Source organism: Hemiscyllium ocellatum, chromosome 33 (assembly GCF_020745735.1).
Source record: "Hemiscyllium ocellatum isolate sHemOce1 chromosome 33, sHemOce1.pat.X.cur, whole genome shotgun sequence".
NCBI classification, from domain to species: domain Eukaryota; kingdom Metazoa; phylum Chordata; class Chondrichthyes; order Orectolobiformes; family Hemiscylliidae; genus Hemiscyllium; species Hemiscyllium ocellatum.
The window spans coordinates 22,530,081-22,552,644 of record NC_083433.1 but is presented as its reverse complement, the minus strand read 5'-3'; the positions used below and the strand labels follow the sequence as shown (position 1 = coordinate 22,552,644).

At 41.1% G+C, this 22,564-nt stretch overlaps 1 protein-coding gene across 1 annotated transcript in view; it reads right to left on the bottom strand.

The window, feature by feature from the left end:
* Positions 1-22,564, bottom strand: part of l3mbtl2 (L3MBTL histone methyl-lysine binding protein 2) — a 109,468-nt gene that overhangs the window by 12,935 nt on the left and 73,969 nt on the right. Inside the window, exon 15 of the mRNA XM_060849376.1 lies at positions 17,650-17,718. Coding sequence (XP_060705359.1) covers positions 17,650-17,718 — 69 coding nt within the window. The remainder of the gene's footprint in view (positions 1-17,649; positions 17,719-22,564) is intronic.

Genomic DNA, 22,564 nt, shown 5'->3' with positions numbered 1-22,564 from the left:
GAACACTAAAAAGACTTTAAGGACACTCCATTTCTCACTGAAGGGACAAACTGACATGGGAGGAATTTGCTGCAAACCCATGTCAAATGGCAGCATCTCATCCAAAAAGCCACACAGCTTAAAACCAACCACATAAACTCTTATGAAGAATCAAAATGAAAGACAGTAGAACTCAGAATAAAGTATCAGCAACCCCCTCCTCCTTCCTCAGGGGCAACTCTTGGCTATCTGTCCAAATACATGTGGCTCTGGGATCGGTATGCCGAGAACACACAAATCGTGAAAACTTCGTTTAGAAGTTACTGATGATAAAAGTAGAGGAATCGAATACTACTTTGCATGGATTCACAGGGCATTTATAAATAAGCACATTTATGACAAGTGCCAAGTCTCTGGATAGTGGTGTTGTGAAACCAAGGCTTTAAAGGGCTATGGGCCAAGTGTTAGAAAATGGGATTAGAATAGTTAGGTGTTTGTTTTTGATTGGCAGAGACTTGATAGGCTGAAGGACCATTTATCTATGCTGTAGACCTCTATGACTGTTACTATGGTAGGAGTGCTACTCTGCCTCTCAGACATTTTATCAGCTACCCCTTTATGTGGGCTTCCCTTGTAACATTCACCCTTTTCCAAAACAACAAGTAGACAACTTAGAGTTGCATTTTCCTCTTCAGGTTCTCAGGACAAATACTAGCAAATATGGAGAGAGGACTGGAGCTGTTTCTCACAGCAAAAAGAATTAACCATGGCAGAACAAACCCACATCCTGCCACTTTTATGATTCAACACATTGGGATGCCAACATATTGTACGCACTGGGCCACACACTATCAAGTAGCAACTTCAGGTGGCACTCAGTTAAAACAAGACAGGATTTCCTGTTGTGTTATTGTGAGTAAAATTAGATAAAATATTGGTTTAGAAGTACACAAGTATTATTCAGCAAACAATGAGATAGACAAGGCTTTTCTCCCTAGGGTTGGGGGGGGGGGGGGGGGGGGGGGGGGGAGTCTAGATGAGAGGGCATAAGTTTAAGGAGAGAAGGGAAAGATTTAAGGATCTGAGCAGCAACATTCTCATGTAGATGGTGGTGCGTGTACGGAAAGAGTTGCCAGAGGAAGTGGTGCAGGCTGGTACAACATTTAAAAGGCATCTAGATGGGTATATGAATAGGAAGGGTTGAGAGAGATATGGGTCAAATGCTGGCAAGTGGCACTAGATTAATTCTAGGATACCTGGTCAGCATGGATGAGTTGGACTGAAGGGTCTGTTTCCATGTTGGACAGCTCTATGAATCCTTTACCAATTCAGCCTAATTGTTGAGTGAACCCAAATTGAGATCAGAATTTCATTAGAGAATTTTTCAGGTTGATGGGGAAACAGGTCCTCTCAAGTCCACCCCACCGCTCAAAGTGGATCTGAATTTTAGGTACACTTTGGTTCTATGACTCCCAATATTCTTCCTTGTCAAACGTCTCAGCCTGAAGGAGATGAGCTGTCAGTCAGAAGCACCAAGCATGTTGTGACTACTCTGCATCTATAAGAATACCTAAAATCTGCACGGATTCTTCTTGCTTTAGCTGTTTCAGCATCACAGTGAAAATCTGCAATCTGCCAACATTTGTTGGAACAGCACTAGCTAACCAGACATAACCTGAAATGGTAGCCCTGAGAATGAAGTGTATTAAAAAGGAAAGAAGATTTTGAGATTTTCTCCAGCAGCTTGTTCCACTGTGGGGATGCCCTTAGGAAGAAAGATTGTTAATATAATTTCTAGTTTATGTGGTGACTATCTTTGTTTTGTCATTGCCAGAGGCTACCAGGTACTTGTTTCTGTCAATTCCCGCCTGTCTATTTCATATTTAATACAACATGAACAATTCATTTTCCCCTTTTGCTGGAATGGCTCCTATTTCAGCTCTTTCTTCTCAGGTCAGCTATCAGCCAAGCACTCAAGAAAGATTTCTTACAGCCAAAGAATCTGAAAATATCCAAACATTGTGTTTGGAAGTACATGAAACCGATGTTGATAGCTGCCAAAGGTTATGAAGTTAAATGTGTTAAACAATAAAACACCTCAATGAGAGAGAGCTCAAATCCATAAAACTCCAGGAGACGCACACGGGTCAACACTCAGAAACAAAAAGATACAACATGCATTTATTTCAAAAGAATAGAAGCAGGAATAGGCGATCTGACTTATTAATGGTGCTGAAAGCTCAATAAGATCATGGCTGATTTGACTGTGGCTTTAAAAGCACTTCCCCACATGTTGACTCCCTTGTGATCAAAAATATATCTAACTGAGTCTTGAACACAGTTAATGAGCCAGTCTCATCTGCTCACTGGGAAAGAGAATTCCAAAAACCAAAAACCTTCTGAGAGAATAAATGGCTCCTTGTCTTGGGCTTAAATGGGAGATCAATTTATTTTTAAAACATACCCTGGCATTGTAGATCCTTCCCGTCCCCCTCCCTCAGGAGTCAAATCTGCAGATCACAAAGCAACTGTTGTTTTAGGGGAATTCTTGTTCTGGAAAAGAGGCAGTTATGGTGCTGAAAAACCCCACAACAGGGAGAACTAACTACTTGGAACTAAAACTAAAACAACCCATACAGAAAAGATTAACCAGAATAAAGATTAAGGCGAGCCTTGACAGCAGATCATGTTACAGTAAATAACCTGAGAGAAAATTAAGAGTCTTATATATCACACCTTTTATTCTTCATGGGATACAGCTGTCAGTAGCAAGGCAAGTTATTAATCCTGAACAGCCCTTGAACTGAGTGGCTTTCTAGATCATTTCAGAGGGTAGTTAGGAGGTTGGATTAAATTCCCAGCAGTGTGGATTAAATTCCCAGCAGTGTGGATTAAATTCCCAGCAGTGTGGAAACAGGCCATTTGGCCCAACAGGTCCACATCAACCCTCCTAAGAGTAACCCACTCAGACCCATTTCCCCTATATTTACTCTTGAGTAATGCCCCTAACACTATGGGCAATTTAACATGGCCAATTCACCTGACCTGCACATCTTTGGAGTGTGGGAGGAAACCCACACAGACACTGGGACAATGTGCAAATTCCACACAGACAGACACAGTCACCTGATGCAGGAACTGAACCTGGGTCTCTGGCGCTGAGGCAGCAGTGTTAACCACTGAGCCACCGTGCCACCCCGTAATCTTATAAATGAGAGCGCAAGGTCAGGAAAAGACCAGACCATATAAAGCTGGTAGGATTCCTTTCTGAAATGACACAAGTGAACCAAATTGGGCTTTTATGGCAAGTGATAGTGATTTCATTGCCACCATTATGGATTTCATTAATTGAATTTAAATTCCACCAGCTGCCACACACTAAGGGTTGTTTTAGAAGTCAGATTGGGGGAGGGGGGGGTTGCAAAACATCAATCTTCAGTATATGTCCAGTAATTGGAGATCACAGAAGAAAAGAAGAATGCATGTCAATAGCTGAAAATGTGACGTCAAACTCCACCTTCACCCCTTTGTACATGCACAGACAGAAAGGGTCAGTGTGAACAGGCAAGTTGTGTCAATAAGAATTTTTGGTCAACTTAATAAAAATTGAAAATCCCAAAAGGTCTGCATGAAGGAAGCTTCTAGATGCAATGACCTAGAACTCGTAAATTATCTAGATGCTGTACAGGAATTGTTGCAAGGGTGGGCGGCAAACTCAATTTTAATCAAGATCAGATGATACATCACCTATTTAAAATCAAACTAAAGTGCAAATCTTGTCAATTTATTAACTAAATTAAAGATGGAGAGGATTTATAACAAATGGATTAGAGGACACCATTTTACAACATTTCAGTAGAACAGTTTAGTATGAACAGGACACGTGTATACCCAAAATCAGAAAGCTTGGATTTTGTTTCTTAGCATTAACTCTTGTGAATTTTTGAGAAGTGAGGTGTATAGCACAGATACAATTAAGGGTAAGTTTCTCAGGGTAGCGTCTTAGCTTAACGTAGAAAAGGAGGCAAATCAGCGTCTGATATCTGAACCATTATACTCGTTACTGGCTGCTCATTCACCTCAATCCATAGTCCTGTACAATCCCAAATCCCTTAGTAATCAGTAACAGGAAATCTATCAATGTCAACATTAAATTTTCTTTACATCTGAACCTCTACAATCCTCTGAGGTAGAAAGTTCCAAGGACTCTCCTTCCGAGGGAAAATAGTAGTTAGTAAGTTTACAGATGACACCAAAATTGGAGGTGCAGTGGACAGTGAAGGAGGTTATCTCAGAGTACAAAAAGAGATCTTGATAGATGAACCAATGGGCTGAGGAGTAGCAGATGGAGTTCAACTTAGATAAATGCGAGGTGCTGTATTTTGAAAAAGCAAATCAGAGCAAGACTTATACACTTAAAGGTAAGGTCCTGAGAGTGTTGCTGAACAGAGACCTTGGATGCAGGTTCATAGCTCTTTGAAAGTAGAGTCACAAGTGGATAGGATAGAGGTGGTGGTGTTTGGCTTGCTTTCTTTTATTGGTCAGAGCATTGAGCATAGAAGTTGGGAGGTCATGTTGTGGCTGTCCAGGACATTGGTTCGGCCACTTTTGGAATATTGGGTGCAATTCTGGTCTCCTTCCGGTTGGAAGGATGTTTGAAACTTGAAATGGTTCATAAAAGATTTACAAGGATGTGCCAGGATTGGAGGATTTGCGCTACAGGGAGAGGCTGAATAGGCTGGGGCATGTTTTCCCTGGAACATCGGAGGCTGAGGGGGTGACCTTGTAGAAGTTTATAAAATGAGTGGCATGGATAGGATAAATAGAAAAGGTCTTTTTCCTGGGGTGGGGTGTCCAGAACTAGAGGGTATAGATTAGGGTGAAAGGGAAAAGATATAAAATGGACCTATGGGACAACCTTTTCACTCAGAGGGTAGTGAGTGCGTGGAATGAGCTGCTTGAAGAGATGGTAGAGGTGGGTACAAGTACAGCATTTAAAAAGGCATCTGGATGGGTATATGAATAGGAAGGGTTTAGAGGGATATGGGACAAGTGCTGGCAAATGGGACTAGATTAGGTTAGGCTATCTGGTTGGCATGGATGAGTTGGACCGAAAGGTCTGATTCTGTGCCGTACATCTTTATGACTCTATGTGACTGTGACTCTAAAAAAAAGTTTCTTTTCATCTGAATCTCAAATGGTTTGATTTTAATTCTGAAAATATCACCCCAGTTCTAGACCTCCGCAATCAGGGAAACATCTTTCCAGTCTGCACTTTTTATGCCTTTGAGAATTTAGTAAGCGTTTGAGATTGATTCTCATTCTTTAAACTCCAAAGAGTACAGGCCTAGTCTCCTCACAGTACAATCCCTCCATCCCAGGAATCAGTCAGAAGAACTTGCATTGCACACCCTTTCTGACAAGTATCTCCTTCCTTTGGCAAAGGAAGGACACACAATACTCCAAGTACTATCTCACCTGCATTCTATACAATTAAAATAAGACTTCTTGACTTCTGTTCTCAAAAACTCTTGCAATAAAGATAAACTTACCCTTTTGCCTTTTGAATCGCTTACTGCTGGCTTTCAGTTCTTATGAACAACAATACCTCAGTCCGTCTGAGAATCAACACCTTCTAATCTTTCACTATGTAGAAAATTATAAGAACTAAAGAAAAAGGTGATGGATAACTTTGTTAGTTATTCTATTATGTACTACGATAGCAAGAAATGACCTAGGATCAAATGGATGTAGAATCCATTTGGGGGAAATAACAATGAGGGAATGCACTACTGGCAGAAGTAGTTTATAGATCTCCGAACAGCACCTGTCTTACATGACAGAATAAACCTTGAAATAAAGAGGACATGTAAAGAGAACAGTAGACTAACCATAAAGGACTAAGAATTCTTCTTCATGGCTATTATCGTCAATTTGTTTTTCCCTCAACCTAACTGAAGCTTAAAGTACACTCTGGTAAGTTTTCTGGAACAATGATGTCGGATGCAACCAGGGATCTGGCTATTTTGGAGATAAAGTGGGTTTAATTAATAATCTCAGACTAAAAGTAACCCCCCCACGCCACGAGGGAACCATGACATGACATGGTAGGATTCAGCATTCAATTTGAGAGTGAGTAATGCACTGTGCTAAATTTAAATAAGGATAATTATTTAGGGATGACAGCTCAGACAGATAGAGTGGACTGGGATAGGAAGCTTGCAGAAAAAAAACACTTCAGAAATAACAAATGTTTAAAATACTAATTCACAACTTACATCTTTGCTGTATGTCTGTATGGAAGGAAGATTCTAGCAAGGAGATAAACTGACCATGCTTAACCAAGATAGTATCAAATTGACTCAGACAGAATCAAGTTTAAAGGAACAAACATGCAATGTGGTAAAGATTAGTGGTAAACCAGAAAATTGCAAATAGGACAACAAAAAAAGGGAGAAAATAAATTAAGGAAGGCAAACCAGCAAGTAATATAACAACAGGCAGTAAAAACTTCTTCAAATATGAAAGTGAAGAAGGGCTAAAATGAACACATTAGATAACAAGACTGGGGAAATGATGAGAACCAGGAAATGGCAAAAAAAAAGTTGAATTATACTTTCACCAGACTTTATAGCAGAGGACATTAATAGCATTCCAAGAACACATCTGAGGGAGAAGAGAATAAAATAAACGCAATAACTATCATTATCACAATGGAGAGAAAGGACTGATGGGGCTAAAGGTTGAAAAATCCACTGAACATGCTGGGTCGCATCCTCGGATTTAAAGTAGCTCCAGAGATATGGATGCAGATGTAATAATCTGTCAAGAGAGTCCTCAAATTTGGGAACACCTCCAGAGGATTGGAGATTTGATGGAGAGTCGCTGGACTCAAAATGTTTACGATTTTCTCCTCACTGATGCTGCCAGACCTGCTGAGTTTCTCTAGCAATTTTTGTTTACGATTCTGAACGAGTAGATGAGGAGCAGCTTTCCCTTGTGGGGAAATGTAGGATCACAGACAGTCTTAAAGTAAGGGGTCACCCATTTAAGATACAGATGAAGAGGACTATTAGAGTAATCAATTTGTGAAATTCTTTACCACAGAGTCAGGCTCATTAAAGTATTCAAAGCTGAAATAGAAAGACTTTTAATGAACAAGGGAATCAAGAGTTATGGGAAAATGAGAGGAAAGAGAAGTTGAGGATGATTAGATCAGCTATGATCCCTGAAATATGGAGCAGAAACAAATGGCCAAATATCTCATTCCAATGTAGTTTTGTATTATCCGCAAACACAATTGTCAATATCTCCTACATCCAATTTTATAACCAACCTGTTCATAGACGTTATTACACACTGCTGGAGCATGTGGGACTTGAACCTGGATGTCTCAGTCCAGGGGTAGGGACACTACCACTGCATCACAAGAGGCAAAGTAATTGTATAGAGTTAGAGAGATGTACAGCACGGAAGCAGACCCTCCAGTCCAACTTGTCCATGCCGACTACATATCCCAACCCAATCTAGTCCCACCTGTCAGCATCCGGTTCATCTCCCTCCAAACCCTTCTTATTCATATACCCATCCAGATGCCTTTTAAACATTGCAACTGTACTAGGCTCCACCACTTCCTTTGGCAGCTCATTCCAAACACATACCACCCTGTGCGTGAAAAAGTTGCCCCTTACATCCGTTTTAAATCTTTCTCCTCTCATCCTAAACCTACAGACTCAAGTTCTGGACTCCCCCACCCAGGGAAGAGACTTTGTCTATTTATCCTATCCATGCCCCTCATGGTTTTATAAACTGCTATAAGATCACCTGTCAGCCTATAGCTCAAATCCTCCAATCCTGGCAACATCCTTGTAAATCTTTTCTGAACTTTTTCAAGTTTCACAACATCTTTCCGTTAAGAAGGAGGCCAGAATTGCACACAATATTCCAAAAGTAGCCTAACCAATGTCCTGTGCAACCGCAACATGACCTCCCATCTCACGTACTCAATATGCTGACCAATAAAGGAAAGCATACCAAATGCCTTCTTCACAAAACTATCTACCTGCGACTCTACTTTCAAGGACCTACGAACCTGCACTCCAAGGTTTCTTTGTTCAGCAACACTCCCTAGGACCTTACCATTAAGTGTATAAGTCCTGTTAAGATTTGCTTTCCCAAAATGCAGCACCTCCCATTTATCAGAATTAAACTCCTTCTGCCACTTCTCAGCCCAGTGGCCCATTTGGTCAAGATCCTGTATAACCTGAGGTAACCTTCTTCGCTGTCCACTACACCTCCAGTTTTGGTGTCTTATGCAAACTTACTACACTTCTCATGTTCACATCCAAATCATTTATATAAAATAATGAAAAGTTATGGACCCATCATTGATCCTTGTGGCACTCCACTGGTCGCAGGTCTCCAGTCTGAAAAATAACCCTCCACCCCCACCACCACCACCCTTTGTTTTCGACCCTTGAGCCAGTTCTGTATCCAAATGGCTAGTTCTCCCTGCATTCCATGAGATCTAACCTTGCTAACCAATCGTCGATCGTCTTACTGAAGTCCATGTAGATCATGTGTATCGCTCTGCCCTCAGTCCTCCGTTACTTCTTCAAAAATCTCAAATCAAGTTTGTGAGACATGATTTCCCACACACAAAGCCATGTTGACGATCCCTAATCAGTCCTTGCCTTTCCAAATACATGTACAACCTGTCCCTCAGAATTCCCTCCAACAACTTGCCCACCACCGACGTCAGGCTCATTGATCTATAGTTCCCTGGCTTGTCTTTACCACCTTTCTTAAATAGTGGCACCACATTAGACAAGCTCCAGTCTTCTGGCACCTCACCTGTGACTGCCGATGACACAAATATCTCAAGAGGTCCAGCAATCACTTCCCTAGCTTCCCATGGAGTTCTAGGATATACCTGATCAGGTCCTGGGGATTTATCCATTTTTATGGTTTTCAAGACATCCAGCACTTTCTCCTCTGTAATATAGACATTTTTCAAGATGTCACCATCTACGTCCCTATATTTTATACCTTCCATGTCATTTTTCCACAGCAAATACTGAATCAAAATACTTGTTCAGCATCTCTCACATTTTCTGTGGCTCCACACAAAGGCTGCCTTGCTGATCTTTGCGGGGCCCTGTTCTCTCCCTAGTTACCCTTTTGTCCTTGATATATTTGTAAAAGCTCTTTGGATTCTCCTTTACTCTATTTGCCAAAGCTATCTCACGTCCCCTCTTTTTGCCCTCCCGATTTCCTTCTTAAGTATACTCCTACTGCCTTAATACTATAAGGATTCACTTGATCTATCCTGTCTATACCTGACATATGCTTCCTTCTTTTTCTGAAACAAACCCTCAAATTTCTTTCGTCATCCAGCATCCTTATACCTACTAGCCTTTCCTTTCACCCTAACAGGAACATACTGTCTCTGGACTCGTTATCTCATTTCTGAAGGGTTCCCATTTTCCAACCGTCCCTTTTCCTGCAAACAAGTGCCCCCAGTCAGCTTTTGAAAGTTCTTGCCTAATACTGTCAAAAATGCCCTTCCTTCAATTTAGAACTTCAACTTTTAGATCTGGTCTTTCCTTTTCCATCACTATTTTAAATCTAATAGAATTATTGTCACTGGCCCCAAAGTGCTCCCCCACTGATGCCTCAGTCACCTGATAACTGAGGTCTCCTTACAAGTTTGTTTCTCAATTTCCCTCTGACTATTAGGGGGTCTATAATTCAATCCCAATAAAGTGATCAACCCTTTCTTATTTCTCAGTTCCACTCAAATAACTTCCCTGGATGTATTTCCAGGAATATCCTCCCTCAGTGCAGCCGTAAAGCTATCCCTTATCAAAACGCCACTCCCCTTCCTCTCTTGCCTCCCTTTCTGTCCTTCCTATAGGATTTGTATCCTGGAACATTAAGCTACCAGTCCTGTCCATCAGTGAGCCATGTTTCTGTAATTGCTATGACATTCCAGTCCCATGTTCATCTGCCTTCCCAGATAGACCCCTTGCATTGAAATAAATGCAGCTTAATTTATCAGTCCTACCTTGTTCTCTGCTTTGTCTCTGCCTCCCCGGACTGTTTGACTTGCTTCTGTTTTCAACTATATCAGTCTCAGATTGATCTCTTGCCTCACTATCCCCCTGGGTCCCACCACCCCTCCCCGGGTCCCACCCCCGCACCTTACGAGCTTAAATCTCCTGAGCAGCTCTACCAAGTCTTCCTTCTCCCATAAAGCTGCTCTTCAGCCATGCATTCATCTGCTCTATCCTCCTATTCCTGTCCTCACTAGCACGTTGCACTGGGAGTATTCCAGATTTTACTACTCTAGAGGGCCTCCTTTTCAAATTCCTGCCTAACTAACCTTCTTTCAGAATCTCAACCTTTTCCCTTCTTATGTCATTGGTCCAAGGCCCCTCTCCCCCATGAGAACATTTTGCACCTTCTGAGACATCCTTGATCCTGGCACCTGGGAAGCAACACACCATTCTGATTTTTCACTGCTGGCCACAGAAACATCTGTCTGCACCTCAGACTAGAGAGTCCCCTAACACAAATGAGCTCTTGCATAAGAGCCTGTCTCAATACCAGAAACTTGGCTGTTTGTGCTACATTCCCCTGAGAATCGATCACCCCCTACATTTTCCAAAACAGCATACTGGTTTGAAATGGGGAGAGCCACAGAAGACTCCTGCACTAACTGCCTATTTCTCTTACCTCTCCTAGAGTAACCCATCTATGTGACCGTATCTGTGACTTTTCTCCCTTCCTATAACTACCATCCATCACATCCCCTTGCTCTTGTAAATTCCTTTTTGCCTCTATCTCTCCAACTGATCCATTTGATCTGATAGGATCCGCAACCAATGGCATTTATTACAGCTATAATCCTCAGTAATCCCACATCCAACAAGAACACATCACTTTACTAAAGGCCATTTCTGCGTCTTTCAATCTACACACCCAGAAGATAACTCTGACTTATCCCTCTACAAAACATTGCTCCAGGTTAAAAATCAATCAATCAATAGTTATGGCTTGTATTTTTAAGTTTAATCAAGAGACATATCTCAACATATAATCAAGAAAGAACCCACTCTACTCACTACAGCAGATTTACTGTAAGGCCACATTTAAAATATTCACTTATCTGTTTCTGTGCTGTGATCTCTCCCAAATAGTTCCTCCAAGAGCAATTGTGAATTTCACTGTTTGTTAATTTTTCCAGATATATTGGTGTCTAGCGATACAGGAATTCAAACAGCAAAGGCAGTAACTGTGCAGGCTCACTGCTGTATCAGTCAGCAGTGTGGGTTTCTTTGTCTCTCCTGCACAGACCTCACCATGTGCTTTCTTTGTCTGCTCCTTTCTCTTTAGACAATGTCTTTTACCTGGGTTGGTGGGGGGGGGGGGGGGGGGGGGGGGGGGGGGGGGAGGAAAGAGTCCAGAACTAGAAGGCATTATTTTAGGGTTGATGGGGGTGGGGGGAATTTAAAAGGGATCCAAAGGGCAACTTTTTCACAGAGGGTGGTGCATGTATGGAATGAGCTGCCAGGGGAAGTTATGGAGGCTGGTACAATTACAACATTTAAAAGGCATCTGGATGGATACATGAATAGGAAGGGTTTAGAGGAACATGGACCAAGTGCTAGCAAAATGGGACTAGATTAATTCAGGATATCTGATCGGCATGGACAAGTTGGACCAAAGAATCAGTACATCTGACCCTGTAATTACCCTGGTTTAGATCTAAGACTTTTGATTCAGATTAAACTACATCTTTGTCAAACTTCATGGAAAATTCTATCAATACGGTTCTGCTCGCCGAGCTGGAAGATTTTGCTGCAAACGTTTCGTTCCCTGGCTAGGGAACATCATCAGTGCTGTTGGAGCCTCGTGTGAAGCGCTGCTTTGATGTTTCTTCCGGTATTTATATTGGTTTGTTCTTGCCGCTTCCGGGTGTCAGTTTCAGCTGTAGTGGTTTGTATATGGTGTCCAGGTCAATATGTCTGTTGATGGAGTTTGGGGATGAATGCCATGCTTCTAGGAATTCTCTGGCTGTTCTCTGTCTGACTTGTCCTATGATAGTGATGTTTTCCCAGTCAAATTCATGTTGCTGGTTGTCTGAGTGTATGGCTACTAGAGATAGCTGGTCGTGTCGTTTTGTGGCTAGCTGATGTTCATGGATGCGGATTGTTAGCTGTCTTCCTGTTTGTCCTATATAGTGTTTTGTGCAGTCCTTGCATGGTATTTTGTAAACTACGTTAGTTTGGCTCATGCTGGGTATTGGGTCCTTTGTTCTAGTGAGTTGTTGTCTGAGCGTGGATGTTGGCTTGTGTGCTGTTATGAGTCCTAAGGGTCGCAGTAGTCTGGCTGTCAGTTCGGAGACGCTCCTGACGTATGGTAGAGTGGCTAGTCCTTTTGGTTGCGGCATGTCCTCGTTCCTCGGTCTATTTCTTAGGCATCTGGTGATAAAGTTGCGTGGGTATCCGTTTTTGGCGAATACCTTGTATAGATGTTCCTCTTCCTCTTTTCGCAGTTCTGGTGTACTGCAGTGTGTTGTGGCCCTTTCGAATAGTGTCCTGATGCAGCTTCGTTTGTGTGTGTTGGGGTGGTTACACAACAACGGATACCCGAGCTACAAATCTTCAACCAGACTTTTTTCTATCAATACTTTGGTCACTATTCCCTAAAGAGTTCTTTACAACATTATTAATTAGCCTTTTCTCTTTGCAAAAGATTACATTCAAACAGCCTGTACCCCAGTTGGTTCAACATGCTGTTCCAGAGAACTTTCTTACACTCCAGGAAATCTTCCTCCACAATGGTGCTCATTAGGTTTATCAAGTCAATACATGGATTGAAGTCACCCATAACTATGGCATTCACCGTACCACCTCTAATTTCTTGACTGATACCATTCTATACATTATCACTACTGTTTGTTGGCTTATAAATCATTCTTGACAATATCTGCTGTCTCTTGCTGTTTCTTTAACTCCAAACAAATTTTATATCAAGTTCTTCCGATCAGAGATCCTGTCTCACGAATACATTAATCCCTTCCCTTATTATCAGTACTGTCTCACCTCTTTTTCTTTAATTTCTATCCCTCCTAAATATCATAGGTCCTCAAATATTCAGTTCCCAGTCCTGATCACCCTGCAGCAAAGTTCCATAATAGCAAATAAATAACATCCTACTATTTCTAACAGCACCTTTAATTCATCTATTTTACTGTGAATGTTACATGCATTCACAGAGTGCTTTTAATTCTGCCTTTTTAACACCAATCTGAAAAAAAGTCCAAGATTGATTCTTCAGCTGCATCAGCAATGACAATCCCTCCATTATATGACCAGAGATGGGAACTATCGCCATTTGTGACTCCACACAGATTGAAGTAGTCTTGGTCCATATACAGGAAGACCTGGAGAACATTCAGGTTTGGATTAAGTGGCAAATAATACAAAAGCAGCAAGCAACAATGCTCTCCAACAAAAGAGATTGCAGCTATTTCTATAGACATTTGAAGATCTTGCCATTGTGGAGTCCTCCACTATTAACTTCCTGTGGTTAACCAGAAATTGCTCTGCAGCAAGAAAATAATCTGACTCTCCACAGCCTGTCCACCATTTAGAAGGCAAAATTCAGGAATGAGATGAAATTTTTTCACTTGCCTGGATGGGTGCAGCTGCAGCAGTCAAAAAACCAGCTACCATCCAGGTCAAAGAAGCCCACATGATTGATATCTCATCAACATTCGCTCCCCCAATCACTAATACACAATGGCAACAGTATGTACCATCTACAAGATGCACTTCAGCAATTCACCATAGTTCCTTCAATAGTACCATCTAAACTCTCAGCACCTACCACCTGGAAGGACAAGGGTAGTGGGTGCATGGGAACATTAACACCTGCAAGTTCCCCTCCAAGGCAAGCACCATCATGACTTGGAATTACAGTTTATACGTTTTCTTGACGGTTACAGGATCAATATCCTGGAATGCCCTCCCTTAATATCACTGTGGATGCACTTACACCACATGGGCTACAGTGGTTCAAGGAGGCAGCCCTCCACCATTATCTCAAGGACAATTAGAGATGGGCAATAAATACAACCATAGCCTCTGGCATCTACATCCTGTGAAAAATAAGTGTATGAAAATAATTGGAAGTTATTTTGATGGGTTGAGAAGATAAGATTCATGCAGACCATTAACTCAAACACAGACATTTTGGTCTAACTGGTTTGTCTTCACTGCATCCATGCAACATTTACAGGACAGTAAGAAACCAAAAAAATAAAATTCCAATAAAGCAAGATGACCTGCAAGATCATCACACAATGCATTTACAGTTGAAAGTAATCTAATTACCCAAGATAGTGACCAAGCATTTTCAGTATTTATTACAAGATGGTCTTGAGAGGTTTTAAGCAATTTGGCAGTTATTTTTTTTAAATTTGGGGGTAACAGCAGACTTTTTCCAAACTTATTCTGAAGATTAACATCCCCTAATTTAAAGGGTGATCCAAAATAAATTGTTTATTTCTAAAAATGTCTTTTCTTGTCAGCCATGTCCAAGTCCAATGCTACACATTTCAATATATATAACCAAACTACTGTTCCTCAATTTTTATCTTAAATGAATTACCCACTACCAATCAGAGACAAACCCTTTGAAGGTGTTTTGTTGTTTAGTCTAGCCTAGTTGTGTGGGAAGTGGTTGTGATACATGAACTGACAGTGAAACTCAAAGAACCTGTGGCCTGCACAGCTCAACCATCTTAGGGAAGCCATCTCAAATTAATTGATAAATATCTACCAACAGTTGCTTCATAGGACAGAATTTGAACTTTGGGTGAAAATAGATCTATTGCCAAAGCTTCTCATCTTGGAAATGCCAAATTCACAATAACGTGGTCTAGAGGAGAAAGTAGCAGGAGCTGACTGATCTAAGTGTAGTCATGGAGAAAGGACTGAAAAATCTGCAGGCTTCAAGCTCCTACATAATTCAAAGAAGGGACAAACTGGAATAGATTTCTTTTGTTTACAGAGAATGGGTCCCTGTGTATAAATGTACATTGCTTCCAGCAATTGGAGATAAATCATGTTATGAGCTTGTTTAATAATTTCAGATTGGTTGTTACTATGCAGTTGGTGTGATAAATATTTGGTGGTTTTTAATACAACTATTTAAATAATGAGTTCTGATGAGATGAAGGTTAAGCGAACTTGCTCACTGGTAGATGCAACTTTTCTCGACTTCACTTAGGAAAGTAGAATTTACAAGGGGCAGTAAATATGGAGGGAATAATTTGCTAATAGTCTGCCCTACTAAAGTTAATTCAACTCTGTATGTTGTATAATGATGTCTGTTGTTTTATAATTATTTGTAATTAAAAAGATTCAAAGTTGTCAAACTAATTTTAGTAAAGAGGCACTCTAATGATGCTATCTTTTGATGATGTGGAGGTGCTGGTGTTAGACTGGGTAGATGAAATCAAAAGTCGCATCAGGTTAGAGTCCAACAGTTTTATTTAAAATCACAAGTTTTTGGAGCACTGTGCCTTAGTCAGATAAAAATTTCAATTGATGAAGGGGCAGCGCTCCGAAAGCTTGTGATTTTAAATAAACCTGTTGGACTACAAGCTGGTGTCACATGACTTGATTTCATCATCTTATGGTAAGAGTAAAGGTTTATTAATAGCAATGCCAGTCTATGGCTTTAAAAATAAAACTCACGAGGACATTTCTGATTAGGCCAACATTTGCTGCCAATTCCTAACTGCCTTTGAAAAAGTAGTGACAAGCCAAACTCTTGAATACAATGGAATGACTTGCTTTTCAGAGGACAGTTAACAGATGCACTTCTTTGTCGGTCTGGAGTCATACATGGGTCAGATGAGGTAGAAATGGCAGACTTATCTTGAAGTAGGCAGCTCTCTTTGTCAACAATTTAGTAATTTCATGATCATTATGGATACTAGCACTTAAGTAAATTGAATCCAAATTCTCCAATTTCGGGGTGGGATTTGAACCCACATCTCTGGATCATTATTCCAGGTCTCTGGATTAGTAAAATACAGTAACATAATCAGGCTACCCTGGTAACATATAAAGGTTCATTATTAACATAGAACTAGAAGGCACAGGTTAAGGTGAGAGGGGAATGATAAAAAAGGACCTGAATGGTAACTTTTCATGCAGAGAGGGATACATGTATGGAACAAGCTGCCGGAGGTGATGGAGGAGGTTGGTACAATTACAACATTTAAAAGGCATCTAGATAGGTACATGAATAGAAAAGGGTTTAGAGAGACATGGGTCAAATACTAGCTAATGGGACTAGATCAGGATGGGCTGTCTGGTTAATGTGGATGAGTTGGACTCGTGGAATGAATTTGTTTCCATGCTGTACAACTCTATGACTATGTTCTACGGACTCAGTAAAAGACATTAAAAAAAAAGTAGTGTCTTTAAAAAAAGTTCAGCACCAAATTATCCGCGAGGCACTGAAATTTAAGGGATGTGGGAACATGGGAAAAATAGGCCATTTCAGCCCCCTGAGGCTGTTTCACCATTCAACTAGGTCACGGCTATCATTTACCTGGAGACCATTTTACCCATACTATGCTCATATCCTGAGGTAACTTAGCAATGTAAAAACAATGGTGATCTCTGGAACATATTTCATGATTAAAACTCCACGGTTCTCTGCAGTACAGAACACCAAAGACTTAATACCCAATGAGTGAAGAAATTCCTCCTCATCTCAATCCTGGATGCTCTACCTCTTACTCTGGGAATGTCCCCCATCCCCATCCCATTTCCAAATAATATGCATGGGCAATCCTGAAAGAACCTTGCAGTTATGTCACAGAGCTTTGTATTTCTGAGTACAAATACCACACAGTGTGGGTGAAGTTAGACTACACCAGAACTCTGGAACAGACTGTAATGCTGCCTCAGGAAGACAGAGCATAGAGACATGAACACACAAAGATAGTTTACTCCTTACCTAATGTATCTTTAAGTCAGAGTCATGTATACCTATGATGACCATGTACAACAGCATTCAGTACAGATAAATAAATAAACAGTGGGGGCATAGGTTTAGGGTGAGAAGGTAAATATATAAAAGAGACCTAAAGGGCAACTTTTTCACGCAGAGGGTGGTACACGTATGGAATGAGCTACCAAAGGAAGTGTTGGAGGCTGGTACAATTGCAACATTTAAAAGGCATCTGGATGAGTATATGAATAGGAAGGGTTTGGAGGAATATGGGCCGGGTACAGGCAGGTAGGACTAGATTGAGTTGGGATATCTGTTGGCATGGACGGGTTGGACTGAAGGGTCTGTTTCCATGCTGTACATCTCTATGACTCTAAAATCAGAATAATGTCACTTGAACCCTTTAATTTAAAATAGCCTTAAAAGAAATTCTTTTACATATCCTCATGTTCAAGATATTTCATATAATAATTTGGAGGGTAAGACAGTTTAGTAAGTATGCCTATATCTGAATCACCAGTGGCACCAAAAATGGAGACTCACATTTCTGATCATCTCTATACCCCAAAGCTACACTTCAATTTTGCCATTTTAATCTAGGAAAAAATAAACCAACATGGGAAGACTTACTTCTCTTCCCAAAGGGTTTCCTCTTTGTCTTAGTGGCTTCTGTCGATTTAGTGGCAGGCTTTTCAGGAGCTGAAATAAATGAAAAGAAATATTAGTGTTCTATAATAAATATCCATTCTCCCAACGGCAATTTGGATGAGAGTGGAGAACAGACATTAGAGTTGAGAGTATGGTGCTGGAAAAGCACAGCAGGTCAGGCAGCATCCGAAGAGCAGGAGAATTGATGTTTCGGGCAAAAGCCCTTCATCAGCCCAAAACATCTATTTTCCTGCTCCTAGGATGCTGCCTGACCTGCTGCGCTTTTCCAGCACCACACATTTCAACTGATTCTCCAGCATCTGCAAACCTCACTTTCTCTCAAAATAAACATTAGGGTCACCAGTAAAGAAAGAAAATACAAAATTCATAGTTCCTCTACTCATGTTCATTGGTGTACAGTAACTAAAAGGATGATAGTCAGGGTTAACATTAATCTATCTATAATGAGTTCATAATTACAGAAGTACTTGCTTGATGGTTTAACTTCTCACTCTTTACATTATTCACTCACCTCACTACACTCACTGTGCCACCAAGACAACAGTTGATGAGAAAGCCTACACTAGGCTTTTACTGTGATCAACAACAGGATAATTGCAAGTATGAGTCACTTATGTTCAACTCTACTTATCCCTGCACTGCTGGCCAGTCAAGAACCTGAATCAGCAACATACATCCTACATTGTTCTAAATTCAAATTTTCAAAGGCCGAAGCTGTTCAACCTTTAAGATAAAGCCCTCCACAGGACTGTTCTCCTTGAAATGAAGATCATTAAGATATTACCTAATTGAGGTTTTCAAGATAATATGCTTATGCTGTGGCTTTAAGAGGGTATTTTGTTTTTTTTTAAAAAAGAAAAGAGATGTTTTGTGACAGAGGTGACAAGCTGTCTACTTGGCAAGCCTGTAAACAGCTTGAGGGGCCTTAGGTTTCATTTTTAAGAAAAATGGAACAGTGGAAGCAGCCTGGATGGGTGTGACCAACTCTCTCGGCAGGGTTTCTAGCTGTTTTTAGGTTGGCATTAAGTGGTTGCTGTTGGGAGTCTCAACAAGGCAGAAGCTGCTAGAGTTGTGAAGTAGAACCGATCTTTCTCCTCTCTGTTTAAACTACTATAAGTTTCTCTCTGCTGCCGGGTTACCAGAGACAAATCTATTTTTCTGAATTTGCCTTTGCCAAAGGGTGTGTTTATGGGATGTTACTATATTGGAACAGTTAGTTAGTGATAGTTACTGTATCTATTATCCCGTTAGATTAACTTAACTCTATTGGAAAACCTAAGATCTTCTTTCTTCTGTTGTATTTTGACTATACAGCATTCAAATAAATTGTGTTTTGCTTAACGTAGAGTAGTTTGACCAGTCAAATTGCACCTGGAACACAGCACGTTACATTTGCCTATTAAATAATAAAGTTAGCATCTAGACTACACCTTAAAATATTTTGATGGGGGTCTGATCTGGTCCATAACCATAACTTTGCCAAGTCAGTCAAGGTTATGCATACAAAAGCACTGCCAGAGGCTAAAAGCGAGAATGAAAAAAAAAAAAGGTCCACTCAATCATTAGAATTTGAAATACTCTGGTAGGAAAGATGATGGAAGCCGCAGCCTGAGATACTGAAAAAAAAAGAGTTGAACAGGAACTGGAGGACAAAGAACTTAGAGCTGCAGACAAAGAAAAAAAAGTTAGACCCAGGGGAACCAATTGAGAATGTTCTTTCAAACAGCCAGCACAGATGCGATGGATGAAATGGTCACCTGTACTACAATCTCTATGTTTAACAGATATGCATTTCAAATCCATCTTCGAGTGATTTGCATTTATCCCTGAGCAGATTCCTCCTCAGCATGCCTCTCCAGTGTTTCCTTTCACTACTGTTTCATCCTGCTGGCCTTTTATCTATCAAATTAGCTTAAAATTTCCCAGATAGTCTTTCCCCAAGAACACTGGTCCAGAGGGCTGTGGATGGTCTGTCGTTAACACATTTAAGGATGAGACTAGCAAATGTTTAGTTTTTCAGGGAATTGAGGGCCTTGAGGAGAGGGCAGGAAAGTAATATTGAAGCTAGAAACCAGCGATGATTGCATCAAATCGAGCAATTTGCTCCTATCCACATCTCTGATGGAGAATAAAGGTCTTCCTATAAAATAAAAAGGTCTCTTAGAATGGTCGCCAACTCCCGCAGTGAATATCAATTTACTGAAATTCTTTTATTCGCTCGTGGAATGTGGGCATCACTGGGTGGCTAGCATTAGCTTCCCTTAAGAAGCAGCTGATGAACTGCTGCCTTGAACTGTTGCAATCTGTACTGTTGGTTGACCACAACGTCATTAAGGAGAGAATTCCGGGATTGTGACCCAGCGACATTAAAAGAATGACGATGTACTTTCCAGTTGGGATGATAGGTCGATTGGAGGAGAACTCCCATATATATCCTACTATTGTCCATCTAGATGGAAGTGCCCATGGGTTTGAAAGGGGCTAAGGATCTTGGTGAATTTCTGCAATGCATCTTGTACATAGAAGCAACAATGTGTTCTGAGTGCCGGTGGTGGTGGTGGTGGTGGTGGTGGTGGTGGGGGGGGGGGGGGGGGGGGGGGGGGGGGGGGGGGGGGGGAGGGAGGGAGGGAGGGAGCGAGTAGGTTTGTAGATGTGGTAGCAATCAAACAGATTGCTTTGTCCCAGAATGTGTCAAGCTTCTTGAGTGTTGTTGGAGCTGCCCTCATCCAGGCAAGTGGAGTGTATTCCATCACACTTCTGGCTTGTGCCTTGAAGATGGCAGACAGGCTTTGGGGAGACAGAAAGGAGTTACTCACTATAGTATTCCTAGCCTTTGACCTGCTCTTGTAGTCACTATTTTATTGGATAGTCCAGTTCAGTTTCTGATCAATGGGACCTTCCAAGATGTTGACAGTGGGGAATTCTATGGTGGTGCCATTGAATATCAAGGACATTAGATTGTCTCTTATTGGAGATGGTCATTGTCTGAACTTGTGTGGCACAAATGTTACTCATCACTTTTCAGTCCAAGACTTCCTTCAAAGAAAAGTTGGAGTTATTTCTTGCTGGAGTGGAGACCATCCCATATTAATAGGAAATACTATACAATTGATCAGTCAGACAGATTGATTTATGAAACTAGTTTTATTCACCAAAAGATGCCCAGAGGGATGTATTTTTGACCTTTGCCTCCATGAGCCTGAGCTTTTTAAATTCTGGGTTTCAGGCTGTGCAGGAGATCATAAGGAATTTGAATGGAGTAGAGGAAGAATAATTATACATAAAGCCTTGCAGTTGAGTAATTAAGACAAATAGGCCTTCTCTCGTCTACCATTTTTCTTATGCTTTTACAAAGGCAGAAGCTGAGACAGGTGACTGAACCAGAAACATTAACTCTACTTTCTTTCCACAGACACTGCCAGACCTGCTGAATTTTTCCAGCAATTTCGGTTTTTGTTTCAGACACTCTTAGAGTTCAGAAGAATGACAGAAACTTTGGTCAGTGATAGGTTAAGATTAGATTAGACTTACAGTGTGGAAACAGGCCCTTCGGCCCAACAAGTCCACACCGACCCGTCGAAGCACAACCCACCCATACCTCTACATTTACCCCTACCTAACACTACGGGCAATTTAGCATGGCCAATTCACCTGACCCGCACATCTTTGGACTGTGGGAGGAAACCGGAGCACCCAAAGGAAACCCACGCAGACACGGGGAGAACGTGCAAACTCCACACAGTCAGTCGCCTGAGTCAGGAATTGAACCCGGGTCTCAGGCGCTGTGAGGCAGCAGTGCTAACCACTGTGCCACCTTGCCACCCACGAGTTAATGTGCAGATGAGCCTCTGAAGTACATATTGATGTAACTGCGACCTCAGCAATCATCTATTCAGGATTCTTAGAAATTTTGAACTACTGCACTCAAAGCAAGCAGCTCTACTGCTTTATTATGCAAATATTGTGAATGAATATTGTTTAAAAGAAATCTTAAGGTCTGCATGAATAGAAGAGCTCATGCTAAAGAGGAGGTTCTGAGGTGTCTTTTAGAAAGGGGAAAAAAAAATGGTGATTATCCCAGAATTCCCAGATAAATACTTCCAAAGAGCAAGGTAGCCATCAGAAAACTCTGTCAGTGCATGAAGGAAGGAGGGGTTACAGACATAGTGCATTCAGGAGGGCAGAGGATTGAAGAACACTAAAGATAAAATGGGAAAGATACAGCTGTATGGTCACTTAGAGATGGGGAGAAAGATTGTGATTTTAAATTTGGGGCAGACTAGGAGTCTGATGCAAGTACCATGGAGATCAGGAAAACAACAAAATTAATAATGGTTTATTAAATTCAACTCCCATTGCAGCCAAGGACTAAATTAAGGCAAGTTTTATATCAGGTTTTAAATGAAATGCAAAAAAGACAAGTTCAGGTGAAAATTCACCCTCAAAATCTCATCCAACAGCAACACCATCAATCCCTGAAATACTTCAAGCTTCCTTGAGATTATCTATTGCTCTCCTCTGATGAAGAAATCCTTCAATCACCTCTGAATTTCATTGCATCTCCACTCCACGCTGCACAGAAAGCTGAATTAATCATCCTCTTAAGACTGTCCCCACATGCCAAGCTGTTAATGTCTTTAAAGAATTTGTGAACCAGACAAAAGAGTTTATTCAAGTATAGGGCAACATGGAACAAGTTATGCAGGGCAGAGTTCTGAATAGATTGCACTTCATCAAGAAGGGTGACAGGCCAAAGAAAACTTGAGAGTATTATTTTATAGTATGTGGGTATCAAATGGCTAGGCCTGGAATTGGAACCCATCTCTAGTTGTCCTGAAGAGGGTGATGATGAGCAACCTGTTTGAACAACTGCAGA